Below are 18,772 nucleotides of genomic sequence, written 5' to 3' on the forward strand. Positions count from 1 at the left end.
GGTATATACACAATACTTTGCTTTCCACAACTTCAAGCCTTAGAATTTTCTCTTATTATGCTCTTATCGCAATGACCAATTTTTTTTTCCTTTTAATTTTTTAAGTTGTCAAGCACAGTTCATTAGGTATTAGCAGATATTTCTACATTCTGAAACCAGAGTTGTTATTGCCACAATCAGTTAACAAAGCAGCAATATCTAAAATTTTTAATACAATTCAACAGCTAAAAAAACAAAATGGAGCAACTCCACAGCAGGTGGCTAATCAGATTCAGCGACCTTCCAGTACATTGTTTAGAATCAATTAACTTTACCTTTAATGTAAAAGCTAAAGATTCTAGATTTGTTATAATTTTACTGGAAGCTCTGAATGTACTTCTCCCATGAAGAATTTATGGTTTAATGTTCACATTACATGCAGTAAGTCTATTTGTAGTATAACTTCTATAAAAACACAAAACCAACCACACCAAATCACTTATTAAAAAAGCATACTGTATATAATGAAAGCTCATTAATAAAAAGTACCTCAGGAATTTAGTTTTACCTGAAGGAGCAGCTGTACTGTTCTGGTGGTTTTCACCAGGCGACACAAATAAGTCTTCCTCTCCTTCAGTAGATGAACTGGAAGAAGATTCACTACTGAGATCATTCTCGCTGGAACTGCTAGAGCTGGGTAGTAAAGCATACTTTCTTCGAGCTAACACTTCCCGCTTTTTCCTCTGCATTAAAATTCGTTCTTTTTGGTTCTGTGTCCGCTGTGATGAACTTGTTTTCACAAATCTCTTCCTATATGGAAGTCTTCTTAAAGAACTGTTGTGAAAACAGGGCCTTTTCATTAATAACCCAGGTACAGAGTCTGACTCAGTCCGAGGCCACTTTTGTGACCTTGCACTATGAGTTCTACTTGTAGTATTCAACACTGCCTGAGGGTGTCTTACAGGAGCATCTTTTTCTTCATCAGATGTTACTGTGTCGGAGTCTCCAAAATGTAGGCTAGATGAAGGTGAAGAGATACAGTCACTAAAAGAAGAATCATTGTCTTCACTCTGTGTTTCTAGGTGCTGTCTTAATCCTAAGATTCCTTGGTTTTCTTTATCAGGACAATTTTGAGTATACGAAGGACCAGCCTGCTGGCTTTTGCGTTTTTTTCGCACCACAATACTTTTGTCTTGGTCTGTACGGTTGCCATTCATGTCCTTTTGCTTTTGAGAATCACCACATAAGTGAGAGAACTCATTCCCTACTTTACTAGCAATCATCTCAACCTCTGCAGTGAAGCTTTTGGTTGCTCCAATAGGCTCAGGGTTCAAGAGGATCCCCTTCAGACTCTCCTGTCTCTTTGGTGCATCAGAAGGAACTTCACTCTTCATATCCGCTTTTAGAGTATAAACTATATTACATTCAGGAGTCCATTTAGACATGGAAAGTTTTAAGAAAGGCCTAGAAATAAACACAGATATGCATCAAGAAAAAGTAACATCAGATTTTTCAAGAGCAAAACTGAAATAAGAGAAAAGCAATTTACTGCTAAGACTGACCCCCCAGTGAAAAAACTAACACAGCAATAACTGAAATACAGCTGTTTCATAATATTAAGAATACTGCTTGACAATGTCATTTTGAATTAAGATGGATCTCTCATAACTTGCATTGAAGGGAATTTCTGTTAGTCAGAAAAAACATTATCACTTTCACAGGGCAAATATCGATGTACGTTGCCTGCAAAATGTATGGACGATGTCTGTTTTACCAATGCTTAAGCATGAGAGTTTTACAGGCTACTGCTTACAGAAGTTAAGTTTCAGCTAAATAGCTCCAATAGCCATCAACTAAACTGCATGCTTAAATAAGGCCTACATCTTCCCCTATAGCTGTATATATGCATAGTAAATACCTTGAACACTATACATGGTACAGTATGGTGACAACTGAGCTATAAAAATCAGTTACTTAGAATTCATAGTTCTTTTCTGACATGAAAAAGAATAAAACAGGAGAGATTTTGAACCTTATTATTTTGGGTTAAAGTCATGAGAAATCCATTTATTACCTAGAGTTTCTTTAAAAAAACACCACACTAATAGTATACTGTACAAAGCTTTTTTCAGTCCATGTACTTTAGACTCTATCCTGCGACAGAAACGTCTATCATATCACATGTTCCCTTAATAGTTGGTACCAGGCAGGTTCCCCTCCCTGTCAAAATACTAGGCTGTCAACATACAACAGTGCAACATTAGCCTCAAAGACTACTTCAAAGAAAAACTTTTGTACTGGAAAACTACTGAGGGACACAGGCAACAGTAACCTCTAATACATTCACCTTCAACCTGCTTCATCTGGCATCTCTGCCTTCTGTTTAAAGTCCCTAAAGAAAGTGACAAAAGAAGCTGGTTCCCACTGTGATAACCACTGAAGCACTCTTGACTGTAACTAATATCACTTCTTCGTGCCTCAGATGAATAAGGCATATAGATGAATAAGGAATATAGTAGACATTTCGCAGTTGTACTACTTTAGCAGTTACATGCTTCTTTTTTTCTCCCTCCCTCACTTGTTTGAAGGAACATCTATGCTCTTCTAGAAGAAACGTTTATGAACTGAACTGGAATGTAGAGCTGACCAACCTGAAAAATAAATTTCTAACCAGATCAGACACCAATCCATTGCATAAGCACACAAACAGCTATACCTGGCTTACATCAGGTTGTGCTGAACTAACAGAAAACTGCTTAAAAAAAATATGTGCAACTATACCTTATGTGGGAATGAGGCTCCTTAAGCAGCACAACTGGAATATGCATGAAGCCACAAAAAAACAGTCTAAGGTAGCAACAACAAGATCCATGGCAGGTTAAGTGGCATTGCCTACTCAGGTCCGTAATCTTCTGCCTGAACCTCCAAATTCTTCAAAATGCTAACGCATTCTTACATCTGGTGCTAATATTTAAAGCTCTTGTTTATTTTGTCACAGAATGAATCAATACAAGATTGAGACTACAGAACAGTCAAATCAACATTTCTTAGTTTCACAAACTGATGCTTTCAGGAGCAGCTGCGAGCTAGTTGTCCTAACAGACCCTGAAGAATGACTTATCTCAGTTTGCAACAGGTATAAACTGATGCATTATCCCAGGCAGCCTGTGTTCTCTTCACAGCCATAAGCTACTAATCTAATTCTTCAAGTGATGTAATCTGGAATAAAAATTTTGCACAAGGCATATGTGCTGCAGTACTAACATCTAAAGAAGATGTGAGTTCACTGGATCTTTTTGGAGATCAAGAACCTTGTGGATCCTAGAACCCTAGCTGAAAAGATCCATTTGAATGTTCTCACTGGAAATCCTACAAACATTTAAAATCATTACTGTTCAATGTGAGGCCTATACCCTGTGATAACTAAGAAAGTGTTGCTGTTTTCTACCAGGATTGCAGCAGACAGGTATGTTTTACATCAGTAAGTCAAAAGCTAACTGCATGCAAGTTGGACTAAACCTCCTCTTGCCAGTATATACAACAGGACAGGTTCTTACTTTCACTTCATCAAAGCACAGTTCACAGTAGGAGATAAATATTTCTTATTTTCAAGTGTTAAACGGAAGACTGCTGCATCCCGGGCAATATATGTTGGGGGTTTTTAATTGCAATAAGTTTTTGTGGAATGCCCTATACAAGGCTATCCTCTTCTCTAGGACTGAAAAAAAAAAAAGCAAAATTGGAAAAAAACTTGGAATAAACATCAAGCATGTAAGAAGTATACACAGTAAACAAAGAAGCCTCTATTAAAGCTGCGGAATTCTGATATCTATGCTTCTCTGCTCCTGACAGCTCCTGGGGAAAATACCAGCTCTCACATGCTCCTCGGTATGCATGTACTTACCCTCACATACATGCACCATCTTTCTTTGCAAAAATTAAGACTGAAACTTCCATTTTATAAAATTTCTAACAAGGACAGAAAATCAGAATTCAAACCTGTTATAAGCACACAGAGAACAAGCAGTACACAATCTTTTCCTCATCCTCACAAGGTCACCTTTAAGGCAGTATTTTTGGTCTGTTATTTGTGCGCCACTGTTTTACAGAAATGCAACACTTAGTCTAGCCAGTCTTTTCCACAATCCAAAAGCAAGCCAGCCACTCCTACAATAACCCCGTATTTCATCACAAGGGTTTTTTTTTTGTTTTGGTTTTTTGGGGGTTTTTGTTTTGTTTTTTAGAAAATCCACAAAATGTTTCGATTTGGGGGAAAAAAAAAAGCTGATTTATTCAGAGAGCTTATTGTCTTCGCACACAGTCATAACTCACCATCATATATTACACATCCAGCCTATACACAACAGTTTCCTGTCCTTTTAACATGATAAATTAAGGGGACAATTTTACTTAACTCTGAATTTTTCTTAAGAAACAAAAATCTGAACATTTTCTCATTATGTGAGCATAATCAGGGGCTGGTTTACAAAGGACTCGGTTCTACTCATTGGAGTGCTTCCACCCTGCATTTTATTGTTAAATTCTAGTGAGGAAATAACCATCAGTATGAAAGTTCTGCATTCTGAATGTGATTATCTTTGTATAAGCGCTGTTTACTTTTGCACAGAGGCCACTGTGCTGATATACAGATAGAGCTATTTAAGTTACAGCAGAAAAATTAAAGCAAGAAAAGTTTACACTTTGAGAAACCTCAAACTACTGTAAGATGGCAAAAAAACCTAAACCGCCACACAGTGAAAACTAGTGCACTTGAAATGCTATTTACTAGCTTAGTTTTATTAAAACAAGCAGCCTAGATGTAATAGCCAGTTAACAGATTCAAACATTTTGTATATTTGCACTCTTGCAACCAAGGAAAAAGTAACTCAACTAAGTAATCAAGATCTCTTGATTTTTTCTAACCAATACAGATCCTGAAGGACTGCTTACTCATGGGAGAGCTGCTGGCTTCCAATTAAAAATTGCACAACAGCTTAAACGTGAGTATATTTTTAAGTGAATGGCAGCAATCAACAATGACAAATAATCCATTCCTTCACTATTTAGAAATGCTATTACAAACCTTTGAACAAAAGACTTGAGCAAAAAAGACAGAAGTTGGAAGAAGAGCTTACCATTTAACTAGATTCCAATCCATTTTAAGTATTTTTAGTGGTTAGGCATAAGAAATACCCATAAGTCCAATGCTTTTCCACCGAAGACAAGGTTTAAGAAGGACTACAAAAATATTATGCAAATAATTAAGAGTCTTTAGAATGAGATCATCTGCTGTTAAACACATAGAAGATCCTACAAAATCTCCCTCTAATTAAAAGTAGTCCTCAGAAGCTTTTTCAAAAAGCAGCAAGATACAATCAGCTCAATCAGCATTAGTGTTCCTCCTTCCCAATCAAAATATTTGACTATTAACTTAGAGTCAAGACTTCGAGAGGAAAAATGGGGTAGTATCTTCTTTTAAGCCATTTTAAGTAAAGACTTAATGAAGAGCTGTTAAGACAGCTACCTGAAAACTATCATTATTCTAAGTTGCCCTCTAAAGAATCATGAAGTGTACATGACTTTTATCCATTCATGTCACAAAGTAAAGACCTTTGATATTAATCATGCCAAGACATAACAGCAGCACAAGAAAATTCATGCAAACTGGGAAGTCCCTCAAAATTGCCAAGTCAAAAAACAAGCTCAAAGTTTGAAATCTTTACAGCAGCCAAGTTTATGATCACAAATAAAAGCAGAACACATTTGAGTTATAAGATGGAACAAAGTATTTTGTCATTAAGAATTAATTCCATTACTAGCAATCAAAAAGTATGATAGCATTAAAGCACTATAAAACAGTGAAATGGTTCATTACACATTAACTCGATTTTTTGTTGTATACTTGGTTGATGAATACATGCAATCTAATATATCATTACTTTGAAAATTATTTTAAAATGTAATTGAAAATACTAGTCAACTCCCTTCACCATCAAGAATCGATCTCCTTTTTAGGTGTCAAAAAGAACCTTGATCAATTCTCTCAAGGCTGCTACAGTAAGTACACAGTGCTTTGACACATGACCAGTCAACCACTTTGCAGAAAATGCCTATCTTAAGCACATGCTTCTTACATAACCGTGAAATTACTGGTCTCTGTCCCATTAGTGTGATACGCACACCTAAACCCAGCCAGCCAAACAGACTTCTGGCCAACTTGATGAAAAGCAGTGAATAAAAAAGTTTCATTTACAAAGCAGTTAGCAGTCTACTTCCTCATTTTCCCCATCTTCAATTTCCTGCTCCTCTCTTATTACAACACAGTAATTTCCCCTTGTCTGATGCGCTCTCCACCACTCAGACCCTAAACGTACTTACAGACAACTCGGGTATCCAGTAGGGTTGAGCCTAGAGGCTAGAGCACACAAAAATTCTTCCCAATACAACAGCTCTCAAGACTACCAAGAGCTTGCGGAACACACTGTTGTCACAATCTCAGAATGAACACAGCAATTCCACTTCCATACACATTCTGTGCCATCTTAGACCATTTATGTACCCAACCCAAATGCCCATATATAGAGTGATATCAGGCAAGACAATATTTAAGATTGTCTCAGAAAGGAAGTTTCTATCAGTTCCATTTGTAGTTCCTTTACTCAGTCCTAACTCTTATTTTCTTTACATAGGTTCACTGAACTCACAATTAACTTTTAAAATTAATTCCCTTCCCCAATATGTGGCTTTTATCAGATTTTACTTTTAATGTTATTTTTTACTCTGACCAGCTAATACTAGTACTTCATGAGGAAACCTCACTGTTGAGGCCTGGTATGCACAAACAAACCTTATGCTCTGTATACTGTTGCTACCACAGTACTTTTTTTGGAACTAGCGAATATGGTTATCAAGAGCTCAAAGAATGGACCAGTGAATGAAAGTATTGCACAAGCTGTATTTTGGAACACCAACAGTCATTTCTTTCCTCTCATTAAAAAGATGTATTTTTATTCTTTCAACAAGGCTCTTCCATCAGAAAAATCAAGACACCAAGAAACAGGATAATAAAAAAGCTTATAAAATTTGTACAAGACCTTCAGCAAAAGTGAGATAACCTAAGTACTACTACTTCCCTTTCTCAAGGGCAGAGAGCCAAACAAGACTGATTCATGCATGACCCTGACGCAATGGAGGTTGACAGAGGGCTTGGAGCCATTTAAAAAGCTGCACCCCCAACAAAATCCCATGAAGATTGAATCTCAGTGCTATCATGCCCTGCTCCAACAAAAATAAAGAACTCAGCAGTTCACAAAAGAAAAACCCCACTTGTTAGCCTAAAAGGGGCAGTCATGCCCTATTCCTTTCATTCCTATCAAGCAGGGACAACCTGTACAATGCAGAGTAAGCAGCAAGAACACAAATATCCAATATTCAGTTCCACTATCAGCAAAACAAGTGCAATCAGATTTTGAAACTTTATTGCATTGTTCTTTGCTTTTGGTTGTTCTTAATTTTCACAACTTCATGAGACAAACCGCTCTTTTAAAGCTTGTTTTAACTACTAAATTTTAGCATACTATATATTGGTCTGCTAATCTTTGCTGGCAAATAAAGCAATTGATAGTTAAAGATCTATGCATTGTTATAAAACAGCAACAATCAGAAGGTAATCTGAAACTCTATTATGTTTGCTTTGATATTATGTAGCATCAAACACATCTTTATTCACAGGACAATATGAAATACCATTACAAACCACGCTCAGTTTCCTTTGTTTGCTTTAACGCACCCACAGTGATGACAGATACACCAATTTTTGAATGACAAAATTACCTGAGAATACTCCAAGCAGAATACTTATCTTTTGCCCTACAGAAAGGTACAGTATTTCAGAATAATGTGCATAGTATTAGTCACAAACTGCATGATAACGTTCTGGAGACAGGTTCTTGCCTACGGTCAGCCAAAGACACTCCATGACATCCAGCCCAGACAGAAGAGTTTGTCTGTGCTTTGCAGAGGGGTGCTACAGTTACACGAGCCACAGCAATGCAGGCAGGCTTACTCACTCCTTGCAGCCAATTCTAGGAACCATCACTGGCTTGGAAAGCCTACACTTAAAGTGAAACAATGTTATTTCAAGTACAGTACTACTCTTACTAACCTTTGCAAAGCCATCTCAAAGACAAGTCAGACCACAGTAACTGTACTGCAAAGTACTGTAAACAGCAGTATCTATCCTCTGGACCAGCAAAGTCTCCTTAATTTTATCTCTGAAAAAAATTAATCTGAGACCTTCAAGGTTCGTTTCCTCATGCATAAGTGCACTCAGATCAGTAAAGCAATTATCTTGCAATAGAAATGTCAGGCCACCTATAGAATAGCTACAGAATGCCTCTGTTATGCCACGTTATCATTCACCTCTGAGACTTACCACCACTGTATTCTTACGAAAAGACTATTGAAAGTGTCTGTCTCACATCTTCTAACTGAATCCAGCACAGGACAGCTACAAACAGAAGAGCTCTTCCCTAGGACTGATCTATGGCCTGACTCCAGCAGGAACAGACAGAACGCATGGAGCATGCACAGCTGGAAGTGCCTCAGCTACATGAGTTGGCAGGCTAAGAGCAATTCTGCATAGAGTCCCACGAACAAGTTAGTTCTCCCGCAATACACTATGAATCAGTCCAAGACCATAAGGCACCCATAGAAATCCTAGCATCAATCAAGCATCAGTGAAGCATTAGCACGCACACAGCCACCTGGGCAAGGAATCTGTTTGGCTTTGCACAATGGATGCAAACAGGTGGATTTGACAAACATGGTATTCACAAGCACATTCTTCAGTCTAGACCATTTCTTTGCTCTGTCCTAGGCTTAAACTCAGTTAGCTACATTAACACTATGTAAATCATGGTTTTAAGACATAAGCATTATGATTTGGCAATCAGGAATGTTTTGACTTCAGTGAACTCCAAGACAAACATAACAGCCACGAACTTGGGAATAAGAAGCAGTAGCTTTATAAAAGAATGACAAAATACACTTTTTTATTGGAGCTTAAGATCTTAACTAGGAATTCTGCTTGCAGAGACAGTTACGGAAGTTCTGAGTTACACAGCCATCAAAAATAATTTAAAAATTTACTTCTTGGTCCCCCTAGCAGTTTTGACCTTTGACGTATGTGTAACTGTTCTTAATGCAGTGTCCTTTTGCAAACACTTCTCGATAAGGCTTTGAGAAGCAAAGTAAGACATGATCTTTGCCACAACTGCTAACAAGAACCTTGGAGGTGAGAATGATGAGATTAACCATCGAGACAGTTTTATGCTGTTCTTCAGGAAACCTGTTAGAAGTAGGGGATTTTTCAGATATTAAATCGAGTAGATCTACCAGTTTAACAGGGAAGGACAGTGCAGCAGACTTCTCCACTCTTCACCCAGTAGAGCCAAGTGGCAGTGGGTAAAAGCAAATATTTTACTCGACAGAAGCCAAGTATTAGGACTGCACTTTATTGGCAAAAAAAATACAGAAGGAAGTCTCTTGCCAGTGAAGTCGTGAACCAGCCTTCTCAGATTTCACTTGGTAAACACTTAATAAGGAAGACATCACTTTAATTCACAGTAGTTACTTTTCCAAATAGCACAAGCTATATAAAACCCATAAACCAGCAAAATAATCTCGTTAGCAAAAGCCCTTCCCCTCTGCTCCATTAGGGGTCTCTGTTAGGCCTGACATCAGCCCACCAAGAAAACCAACCAATCCAAAGCCTGAAGGAAGTTCAGTAGTGTAACACTTTGGCTGCGGATACATTTTGTGTTTCTTTTAAGAGCACTGTAGACTTTGGAAGCAGCTGATCACTGTCACTTACACTGACAAAACTTAAAGAGACTACGACTGGGAGTAATTACCCTATCCCTACATTGTACACGTCCCATACGACATTACTCAATATACATGTTTCTAATCTCTTCTCAACCTCACTGACATGCAAAAAGCTACATCACTACAGATCTGGTAACAAAACGACCTAAAGGAGGCTGCACATTAGTAAAGCTGTGGGGAAACCTTTATACAACATCTGCCTATGGCAAATCCATCTCTTTGTACTATCCCCATGGTTTACATGTGAATCAAATCATCCCATCCCTGTCCCATTCCCCCAGCAATTTTTTCTCCATTTATTCAACTGCCTGACATCTAAGCCTCCACAGCTCATCAGCTAGGGAGGGGGCCACTATTACCTATATCTTCTCAAAAGAATATCCTCACCATTAGAGGAAATATACACAACTGAAATGAAAGATTCTTCATCTTGGGGAAAAAAGGCAGTAACTGCTGTCAGCTAAACCTTATTGCAACATGACCACCTCCACTGATCTGGTTACGTAGGTCTACAAAGTTATTAATTTAAAGTGGAAGTCACAGATATGTTAAGATACATCCTTAATACACTTTTACAAAAGCCACTGCTTCGTAAAAGACACATTTCTGAAAGGTCAGAACGTTCCCATCTAGATTTGGAAAGGACACATGAAATATGCATGAATGCTAAGAGCTGTTGTTCACCCCTGGGCTCCCAATACTAGACATAACCACAGCTATAGCTGCCAGGGCTTCAACCATCAATAAAAATAAACAGATTTTTAAATATGCGAGACTTCAAGAGTTTTAGAACAGGAAGCTTGGTGTCTCACCCACTTTTATTTAACTGAAGTGAAATGCAAAATGTGCACACAGCCTTACCCATCTTATGAATTCAATAGGTCATTTTATACTGTGGATGACACCATAAGACAGGTGACCAGATGTTCACTTTATCACTTGAACCAAGATCACATCCTTCCCTATCAACCCTTGCACACCAGCAAGAATATAAATCTGAATTGGTGATAATCTTGGCTAATGTTTTTTTTGGTTTTGGTTTTTTTTTTTTTTTTTTGCCTCAGGTAGTCCCTCTATCCACCAAAAAGATGAATAAAAACATTTAAATTGGTGGAAAACTACTTTCACAGCAAGGACTACAGGTATGTGAATTACAAGCAGCTTTCATTTTTGTTTCTAAGAGTGACAAAATATTCTAATTCTTTAAAAATTAATTTTCCTCAAAAATGTTTCTACTAAGTATTCGGAATTAATTTGTCATTGGAATTTTCTACTGGTTACAATAAAGACAATGTAAGGCCTTATTTCACCACCTAAAAACCTAGTTTTCCTTTATTAGTTTATAACACAGATATTCCACGCTGATAAATGCTACCTAGGTCTCCGTGCTGAACAGTCAATTCTTATCTTTTTTGTCAAATATTTGTTTCTGAAGTAATCGTGCTAAAATCAAATAAAGTTGGGCTATTACAGCAAGATCTTACTTCCTGCAATGTATCTTCTTTTGGGGGAGTACCTGACTATCAGGGATTAAGGGTATCATTTAATCAGCTAAAGCAATCAGGCCTCACTTACAATCTCACAAAACCATCTCAAGCCATGGAAGAGCTTATTCAAACACCACAAAAATTCCACAAACATATGCTCAGCCCTAATCACCGAAACACAGACACTTTAAAAAGTACATAGATCCTTAACGCCTGCCCATTTTAGTAAGAATTACAAACCTACGCACCTCTGAAGATCCTGGCCTACATTTCTGAATGAACACTGCTTCCTTGTTTATCAGGCCAAAAACATCTGACTGTTTTTTTGGGTTGTTTCTTTTTTAATATGGGTTAAGAAACAGAATACCAACTTCGCAAACAAAACAAATGACGTTATGACAAACCCTATTACGCACACAAATAAAACTCATTTCCGTAAGGGAAAATTTGTGACAAATTTTCAAGGAGACAAAACCCAAAAGACTGCCGCGGCTTCCCGCAGTGAAGATACTGCTTTGTGCATCAACGAGGCACTGAAAAAAATAAGAAAAGGCGGGGGGGGGGGGGGGGGGGGAAATCAGCGTGAAGTTCCCAGCCGCCCAACTGCCCCCGCGCCCCTCCGGCCAGCTCCGCCGGGAGAGCCGGCCCGGCCCGGCCCGGCCCCGCCGCGGGCCGGTCGCCGTTGCCGCCACCGGTGCGGGGCGGGGCTGCGGAGAGGAGGGGAGCCCACCGCCCCCCTCCCGGCCCCGCCGGGCCCCACCCGCCGACAGATAATGCCCCGCACGGTGCGGGGCAACGCCACGGCCGCTCCGCCCCCCCCCCCCCGTACCTCCCGCCGCCCCGTACCTGAGACAGTAAGGCCGAGGGGGAAGAGGCGGGTGCCGCCGGCGCCCTGCTCAGGGCCGGAGGGGAGGAAGCGGCCCCGGCGGGCGCCGCAGGGACCCCGCGTCGCTGCCTGGCGCGGCCCGGGAGGCCACCGCCTCCTCCTCGGCGGCGCCCTGCCCCGTCGCCCGCCCCCTCGCGACGCCGCTGCCCCCCCCCCCGTCCCCCCCGGCCTGGCCGCAGCCGCCCGGGCCCCGGTGACACGCCGCGAGGCGGGCGACGTTTTGTTGTTGCGCAGCCCCCGCCGCCGCCGCCGCCGCCGCTCCCTCCCCAGACGCAGCGCGACACTCGGCGCTGCTTTACAGCAGTCCGCAAAGCGCAGCCGCGCCGGCTCGCGCCCCTCCTCCCGTCAGGCGCCGCGCCCCCTGCTGGGCGGTAGGCGGTGGCGCACCGCGGGGCTCCCCTCACCTGCGGGTGCCCGGGCCGGGACCCCCCCTCGGCACGGAAACAACGCCAACGCCAGCGCCGCCTCCAGCGGCTGCTTTTGCCCCGAAGAGGACGAGGAGGACCCGGGCAGAGGTCGGGGACGGCCGCTCAGGCGGGACGGCAAGCAGGCAGCCGCCTCTGCCCTGGCCAGCGGCGCCGCTGCTGCTGCTGCTTGCTGCGGCGGCGTCTCTCCTCCTAGGTCTCGTATCAAAGCACTCGTCTTCCACCCAGAGCCGTCTCTTCCTTTCGCCTCACGGCGGCTGACGGCTGCTCAGCTGTCGCCAAGCCGGCGGAGTCGAGCCGCGAGCGTAGCAGGCCCCTCTGCGGCGCTGCCGGGGCTGCCATGGCCGCTCGCGTTATTCGATCACTGCGCCGGTCCTTCCCCACCGCCACGCCTGGCGCTCCCAGAGCTGCGCTAGCACCCTACCCTGCTGCCGGCCGCGGGGCCAAACAATGGGCGCAGCTGCTAGGAAACGCAGACAAACCGCATCTCCTCTCTTTGGAAAGAGGGATTTAATTTGCGTTCACTGCAGCGATGCCCTCACTGACCTAGGAACAGGTGAGCCTGCCCGCTCCCCCCACTTACCACCGCACTACCCACGTCAATACACCTCGTAAGGAACTGCTCCCGCCGGCAGTACGTGCCTTCTGTACAGCGACCAGGTCTCGCACCTGCCCAGCAGCACAGTAGGCATCGCAGCTCCGTGAAACCTCTCACTTCGCAGAAAGCCCGAGTGCTTGGTAACTCCGTAACTGCCCAAGTCTGCCGAAGGCCACGACGCCTTTCTGTCAGAGGCGACCCTTCGTCAACGTTAGCGTACGCATCCAAAACGCTTCCAGCTTAAAACACGGGATAGAAAAGGGTCATGTGCTGTCAGTGACCAGCAGATACATAAACCCAAGGTTTTGGAGCAGAAAGGCGCAGTCTGATCTACTGTTAGTAGTAGTTAAAGATCTTACTCCAATAGGATCCAGTAATAACTCCATAGTTAAAGATCTTACTCCAAATGCACTGCCACCAGAGAGTAATCTGTATACAAGAGTTCTTACGTGCTTTGGGGGAGCTAAACAACCTTCATGCATCATTACAAAAGAAATCGTCATTGAGAAAAAATGCATTTTGAGACTACTAATTGAATGTGTTTCTGAATGGAATTTCCTTAAAGCAAAAGTGGATAGAACAACATGGAAACTATTTCTCAAACAAGGAAAAAAGGCTTTAAGGAAAGACTCTACTTCAATAAATGCCTACCTCAAAAGAAGACAAATTTCTAGGGGCACGAAAAAAGATTACCAACAAAAGGACTATCGGAATACGTCAAAAAGTGTAGAAACAAAGTGCAAAAGGTGCTAGACCACATAAATGATATGAAAATAAACAAGGTTTTCAGCTTTATGCATAATGCGAGAGCACAAGCAAAAGTGAGACTCGCATACAGTGAAGGCAGAAAAAAGGATCAGAGGTGATTTCGTGTTGTTGCAGAACCAAAATAATAATTCATTTCAGTTTTCAATAAAGACAAAATACAGGTCATTCAGCATTAACTTGCTACCCTTTTCTACACAGTTCTTCTGGGTGTTTGGTTGCTTTTTATTTTTTAAATCAAGGAAATATAACAGTATGTTGCATCCAGCCAGACTTCAGTAATCAATGACATTGGGCCACACACGAAACAATCACTGAAACTGGGGAGAATGGGGAGCAGTATAAAAATTAGAAACATGACTAAAACACTCAACAGGAGATAGCAACAGACAGTGGAAAAAAGGTCATATCATATTCAATGGAGGTCACTAATGGCTTGATCATGTAAGTCATTTTAGTATTTCTCATTAATAATTGTAATCAAAGTTGAAATACATTAATAAAAATCTGCTGGAGGGGGGAAAATCAAGACAATACATGGGAAGAACTGAATGACTCTGAAGACCAAACTAATAGGAGCAAGGTGAAAAAAAAGTAGAGTAAAATTTAAAGAATGTGCACTTGAATATTAATGACTAAAAGTTTTGGTATATATTGGGTATTTGTCAGGTAGAAGGCAGTAGGATGAGAACGTCAATAAACTATGTAATTAAGAAAATGACCAACAGCCAACAACATGAAAAAAAGCAAACACGTCTGTACAATATTTTAGTCTATTTTTCAGAGAGAAAGGTTTCAATGCTACAGTAAAAATTATTCCTGATGTAGTGTTACAACTACTTTATCCAGCTTTTAAAAAACATGTATTCAGGGAAGATGAACTCTTATCTTAACAGGATACTCAAGGGAACATAACATAGATGAGAGGAAGCTAATGAAATTTGGCTGGATTACCTTAAGAAATGAGACGAGTGTTCTCTATAAACTGATCAGAGGCTAATACCAATAAAAAAATACACCAACTAGTTACGTATTTACCTATTTACATCATAATTGTTTTGAACACTCATGACAAGATGACAGAAAGATAGTTTTTGGCAGAGAAAATGTATAGAGTCACTCTGTGCTCACCAATTGAAAGACACAGAAAGACCATTTCAAAAACAAAAAACAAGAGGCTCTAGAGTGGCTAGAAATTTCAATTCACAAATTAAAAAAGCAATGCAAGGTAAATATAGATAGTCTTGATTTTCTCTCATTGCAAAGTCAGAGTGGCCAGATGATCTGTAAATGCTTTAACTGTATATGATTTGGCAGACCTTCCCTCCTTGGGTAAATGAAAATAAATTAAAGGCAGAATTCCTAAGATCTTTATTCGCTATGATTTCCTAATTCCTGTTTCACTATGGGCTACCAGCTGACAAGAACATAGTAAGTTGTGGGCCAGCTCACCCTTAACTTAATACTTGATAGAAATTAGTTTGTCAATTATTGACTGGTTATGAACATAATTTTTAAAAGAAAAGTGATGGAGAAAATGCACTTCAATGCCCAGAATTATTCATAATTATTTTTAAAGGGTTTTTTTACATTTATTTTTTAACTTCTATCTATGCCCTTTGATATATTTATTAAAGTTACTTCTGCCATTATTTTAGGATCTTGCAGAGATACAGTTGTCTTGAAAATATTTTATTGACTCCTTGTACAAAACCAAAAGATTCTTCTTTTCACACTTCTTAGCTGCAAAAAACCAAAAGGTTAAATCGATTCATTCTAAATCATTAATGCAAATTTCAGAATAGCTTTCAGGCTAGGTGTCATCAATTCATACTGAACTCTTCAACTTCCTCTAACTACAGCTAAACAAAACCATTTATATGCGCACCCCAGGGCCTGGCAAAACTAAAGACATAGAGAAGAAACTATCTTATCTAAGATCAAAATATGCCAACCAACAGGAGATTGCACTTTACTTTTCTGGCAAAACAACAAAAAATCAAAGCAAGCCCCTATCCTGAGGTACCTTCAGCAGCTCAGCTTCATAATTGGACACAGTTCTATGCAGGAGTGCTGTTTCAGTTTGCTTGCTCACAAATGAAAGCTAGACACAGCTTTTTCCAGATGCAAACACCAGCTTCTGGAACGCAGTCCCACTGGGCATGTGGCCAAGGTGCAAGCTGCACACTTTCAGAAAGAGATGTCTTTGCTCAGAGCTCTGTTAACCACAAGCCTGGTAGTGTCCAGGACAGTATGAATAGTATACACTTATAAATCTCCTGCCTATGTGCAGGAGTATGTATCTCCTGCCACAAATACTGCTTCTGGAGGAGCTCAAAATCACTTGCAGCCAGGGCATTAATCCAGATGAAACAGCCCATCCTTGACGTTGACATCATATGTAGTTGTGTAGACTTAAAATGGACCATACTTAAGCACATATTTAAATGTTTGTAAGTGTTAAGTCAATTTACAATTACTAGTAACATTAATAAACTGTAAGGCCTCTTGTGGTAGTACGTTGTGAGGATAATACAGGAAAACGTATCACAAAAATTGTGGGATTGATATTCAGATGATATAAATTGTCACAGCTCAAATCAGTCCAGACGAAGATCTTGCCAGTGAAAACTGGAGAAATAGGAAAGAGATAAAAAATGCTGCAAGACTTGTGTTATGAAGAATTGCTAGTACGAAACAAGAAAAGACTGGTGCATTTGCAGAGTCAACCCCAAAACTCGATAGCTGTCTGTGCTATCTATTTTATGACAATAAACACAGGAAATTTCCTTATGTGATGATCCAAGAGCTTTCAAAAGCGCTGGAAAATAACACGTGCCACTCAGATAACTGTGTATTTTTAAGATATATGGAACAACAAAATACCCTACATCACAGTAAAATGTAGATACAGCAATGACCCACTAGTTACTCATTTAATTTCATATTGTAGTGCCTGATAAGGCTTCGAAAGGTTAGAAACAGCATTTTCGCAACTCATTACTTCAGAAATTATGCAAATCCCTACTAAGGTCTCAAGCAGTTAGATATTCTAAGTAAGACATTTTAAGTATTTAAGTTGTGATAATTAAGAAGGTGTGGTACATATAATTACTTAGAAATAGCTACTTTGTTGACAGTATTTTTAATGGGTTGTCTTCTTATCAAAAAACAAATATAGCACCAACCTGTTAATAGAAAGATCACGAGATATTCCTTTATAGTCTTTCAGTGCTTGTACAATAATGGGGCCAAATACATTTTTGCATTTTAATGATGACTCTGCAGCTATTTTTAGGGCAATTATGTTTAAAACAAACAAAAGCATCCTGCATTTAATGGTCTGATTTTACACTAAGAAATTCAACAGCCATTTGCTAGCATGTACGTATACTTTCAGTGGTAAAATAAAGGAAAATATTTGTGTTTGATTTACAAGTAGATTATGAAGTTCTCCTTGCTGTTCCGTAGAAGAATTGTAACGAGAGCTACTTAGAGATCAGAAACTCATTTCTACAACCTTCTTCTGACTGCTCATCATACAGTATATCAATAATACATCAAAAAGAAAACTATGCATTTGGAGTGGAAAAAGCTATTTATTATAGCAGTGATGCATATTAAACTATGAGTGATTCTTAATCTCAAAACGTATCTATTGTCAGGCATTCACTGAAAACATCTCAAATGGTATTCTTCATTCTTTCTTTGTCTGCAGAGGAGAGAAATAGTGCAGCAAACATACCAGCTAATCATTTTTAAACATAAGCTTGGTCAGAGGCTTGAATACAGTCAGATTGGTATCAGGAATTACTAAAAGCAAACTTTTAAATTGTAGTAACCAGGCAATGTAACATGAGAACGGGGAAAAGACTCAGTGCCTTTCAAAGTTGATTTCCTGTTAATCAACTGTTGATTTCAGTTAATCTAGCATCAGTCCGATGTCTCCCTCTTTTTAAAAAAGGGTTAGATCCAAAAAGGAACTGAGTCATTGCATCATTTATTGCTGTAATAACTAGCTTTGATGTAGTCAGCACCCAAAGTAGAATCCAAAATACTGTATTAGAAACTTGGATTTCTGAAGCAAACAAACAAAAGCCTGAAGTTACAAGTGAAAACATACACTGCAAAAATCAGTTTTTAAACAAGCAGTATGTTAAGCAGAGCGCTGCATACAGCTTTGCTCATAAAAAGACACGTAAGAGCAATGCATCTCAAATGAGACAGGATCCTGTTTAATTGTAGGTACTTTATTTGGACGTGACCTTCCAGCACCCCCAACCCCTGCCCTTTCCTTAAACCAACATCTCTTTTTGTTTTAGAAAGCTTTTTAGAAGGGGATATGAACAAATGGGTGGCTGTGTGAAGAGGAGAAAACTGGGACAGCCTGTTCTACTCTAGGTGAATGCTCTAGCCAGGAGGCTTCCTTACAAAAAAAAAGGCAAGAACTACTTCTCTATGTTTTAAAAACATTGAGTATCACTGCATTTTTACAGAGCCTAATCATGTTAAAACTGCACAGAGCATACCAACCGCATTAAGCCATAAAAGAAGATGAAATAGCTAGTGTTTGGTCCCCCGTTATGCTTCAGTGTGAGGTTGGCAATAGACTGGTCAGCACTTGAAACTGGGATAATCTTCTGTGCAGAAAAAAGCAAAATTACAGACCCCAGGGAAAAACATTAAAAATCTAAGGACATTCACAGCTTTCAGGTGTCTCGCAAGACAGACAAAAAAGAATTTA

At 40.0% G+C, this 18,772-nt stretch overlaps 1 protein-coding gene across 7 annotated transcripts in view; it reads right to left on the reverse strand.

The window, feature by feature from the left end:
• Positions 1–18,772, reverse strand: part of RNF111 (ring finger protein 111) — a 65,283-nt gene that overhangs the window by 43,096 nt on the left and 3,415 nt on the right. For 6 of the 7 annotated variants that reach the window (XM_030013637.2, XM_030013635.2, XM_030013633.2 and 3 more), the window contains one exon: positions 548–1,443. In XM_030013637.2, the coding sequence (XP_029869497.1) occupies positions 548–1,443 (896 nt within the window). Of the gene's footprint in view, positions 1–547; positions 1,444–12,200; positions 12,489–18,772 lie in introns of those variants that run through there. The other variant, XM_030013639.2, reaches the window with a different exon arrangement.

Source organism: Aquila chrysaetos, chromosome 5 (assembly GCF_900496995.4).
Source record: "Aquila chrysaetos chrysaetos chromosome 5, bAquChr1.4, whole genome shotgun sequence".
Lineage (NCBI taxonomy): Eukaryota > Metazoa > Chordata > Aves > Accipitriformes > Accipitridae > Aquila > Aquila chrysaetos.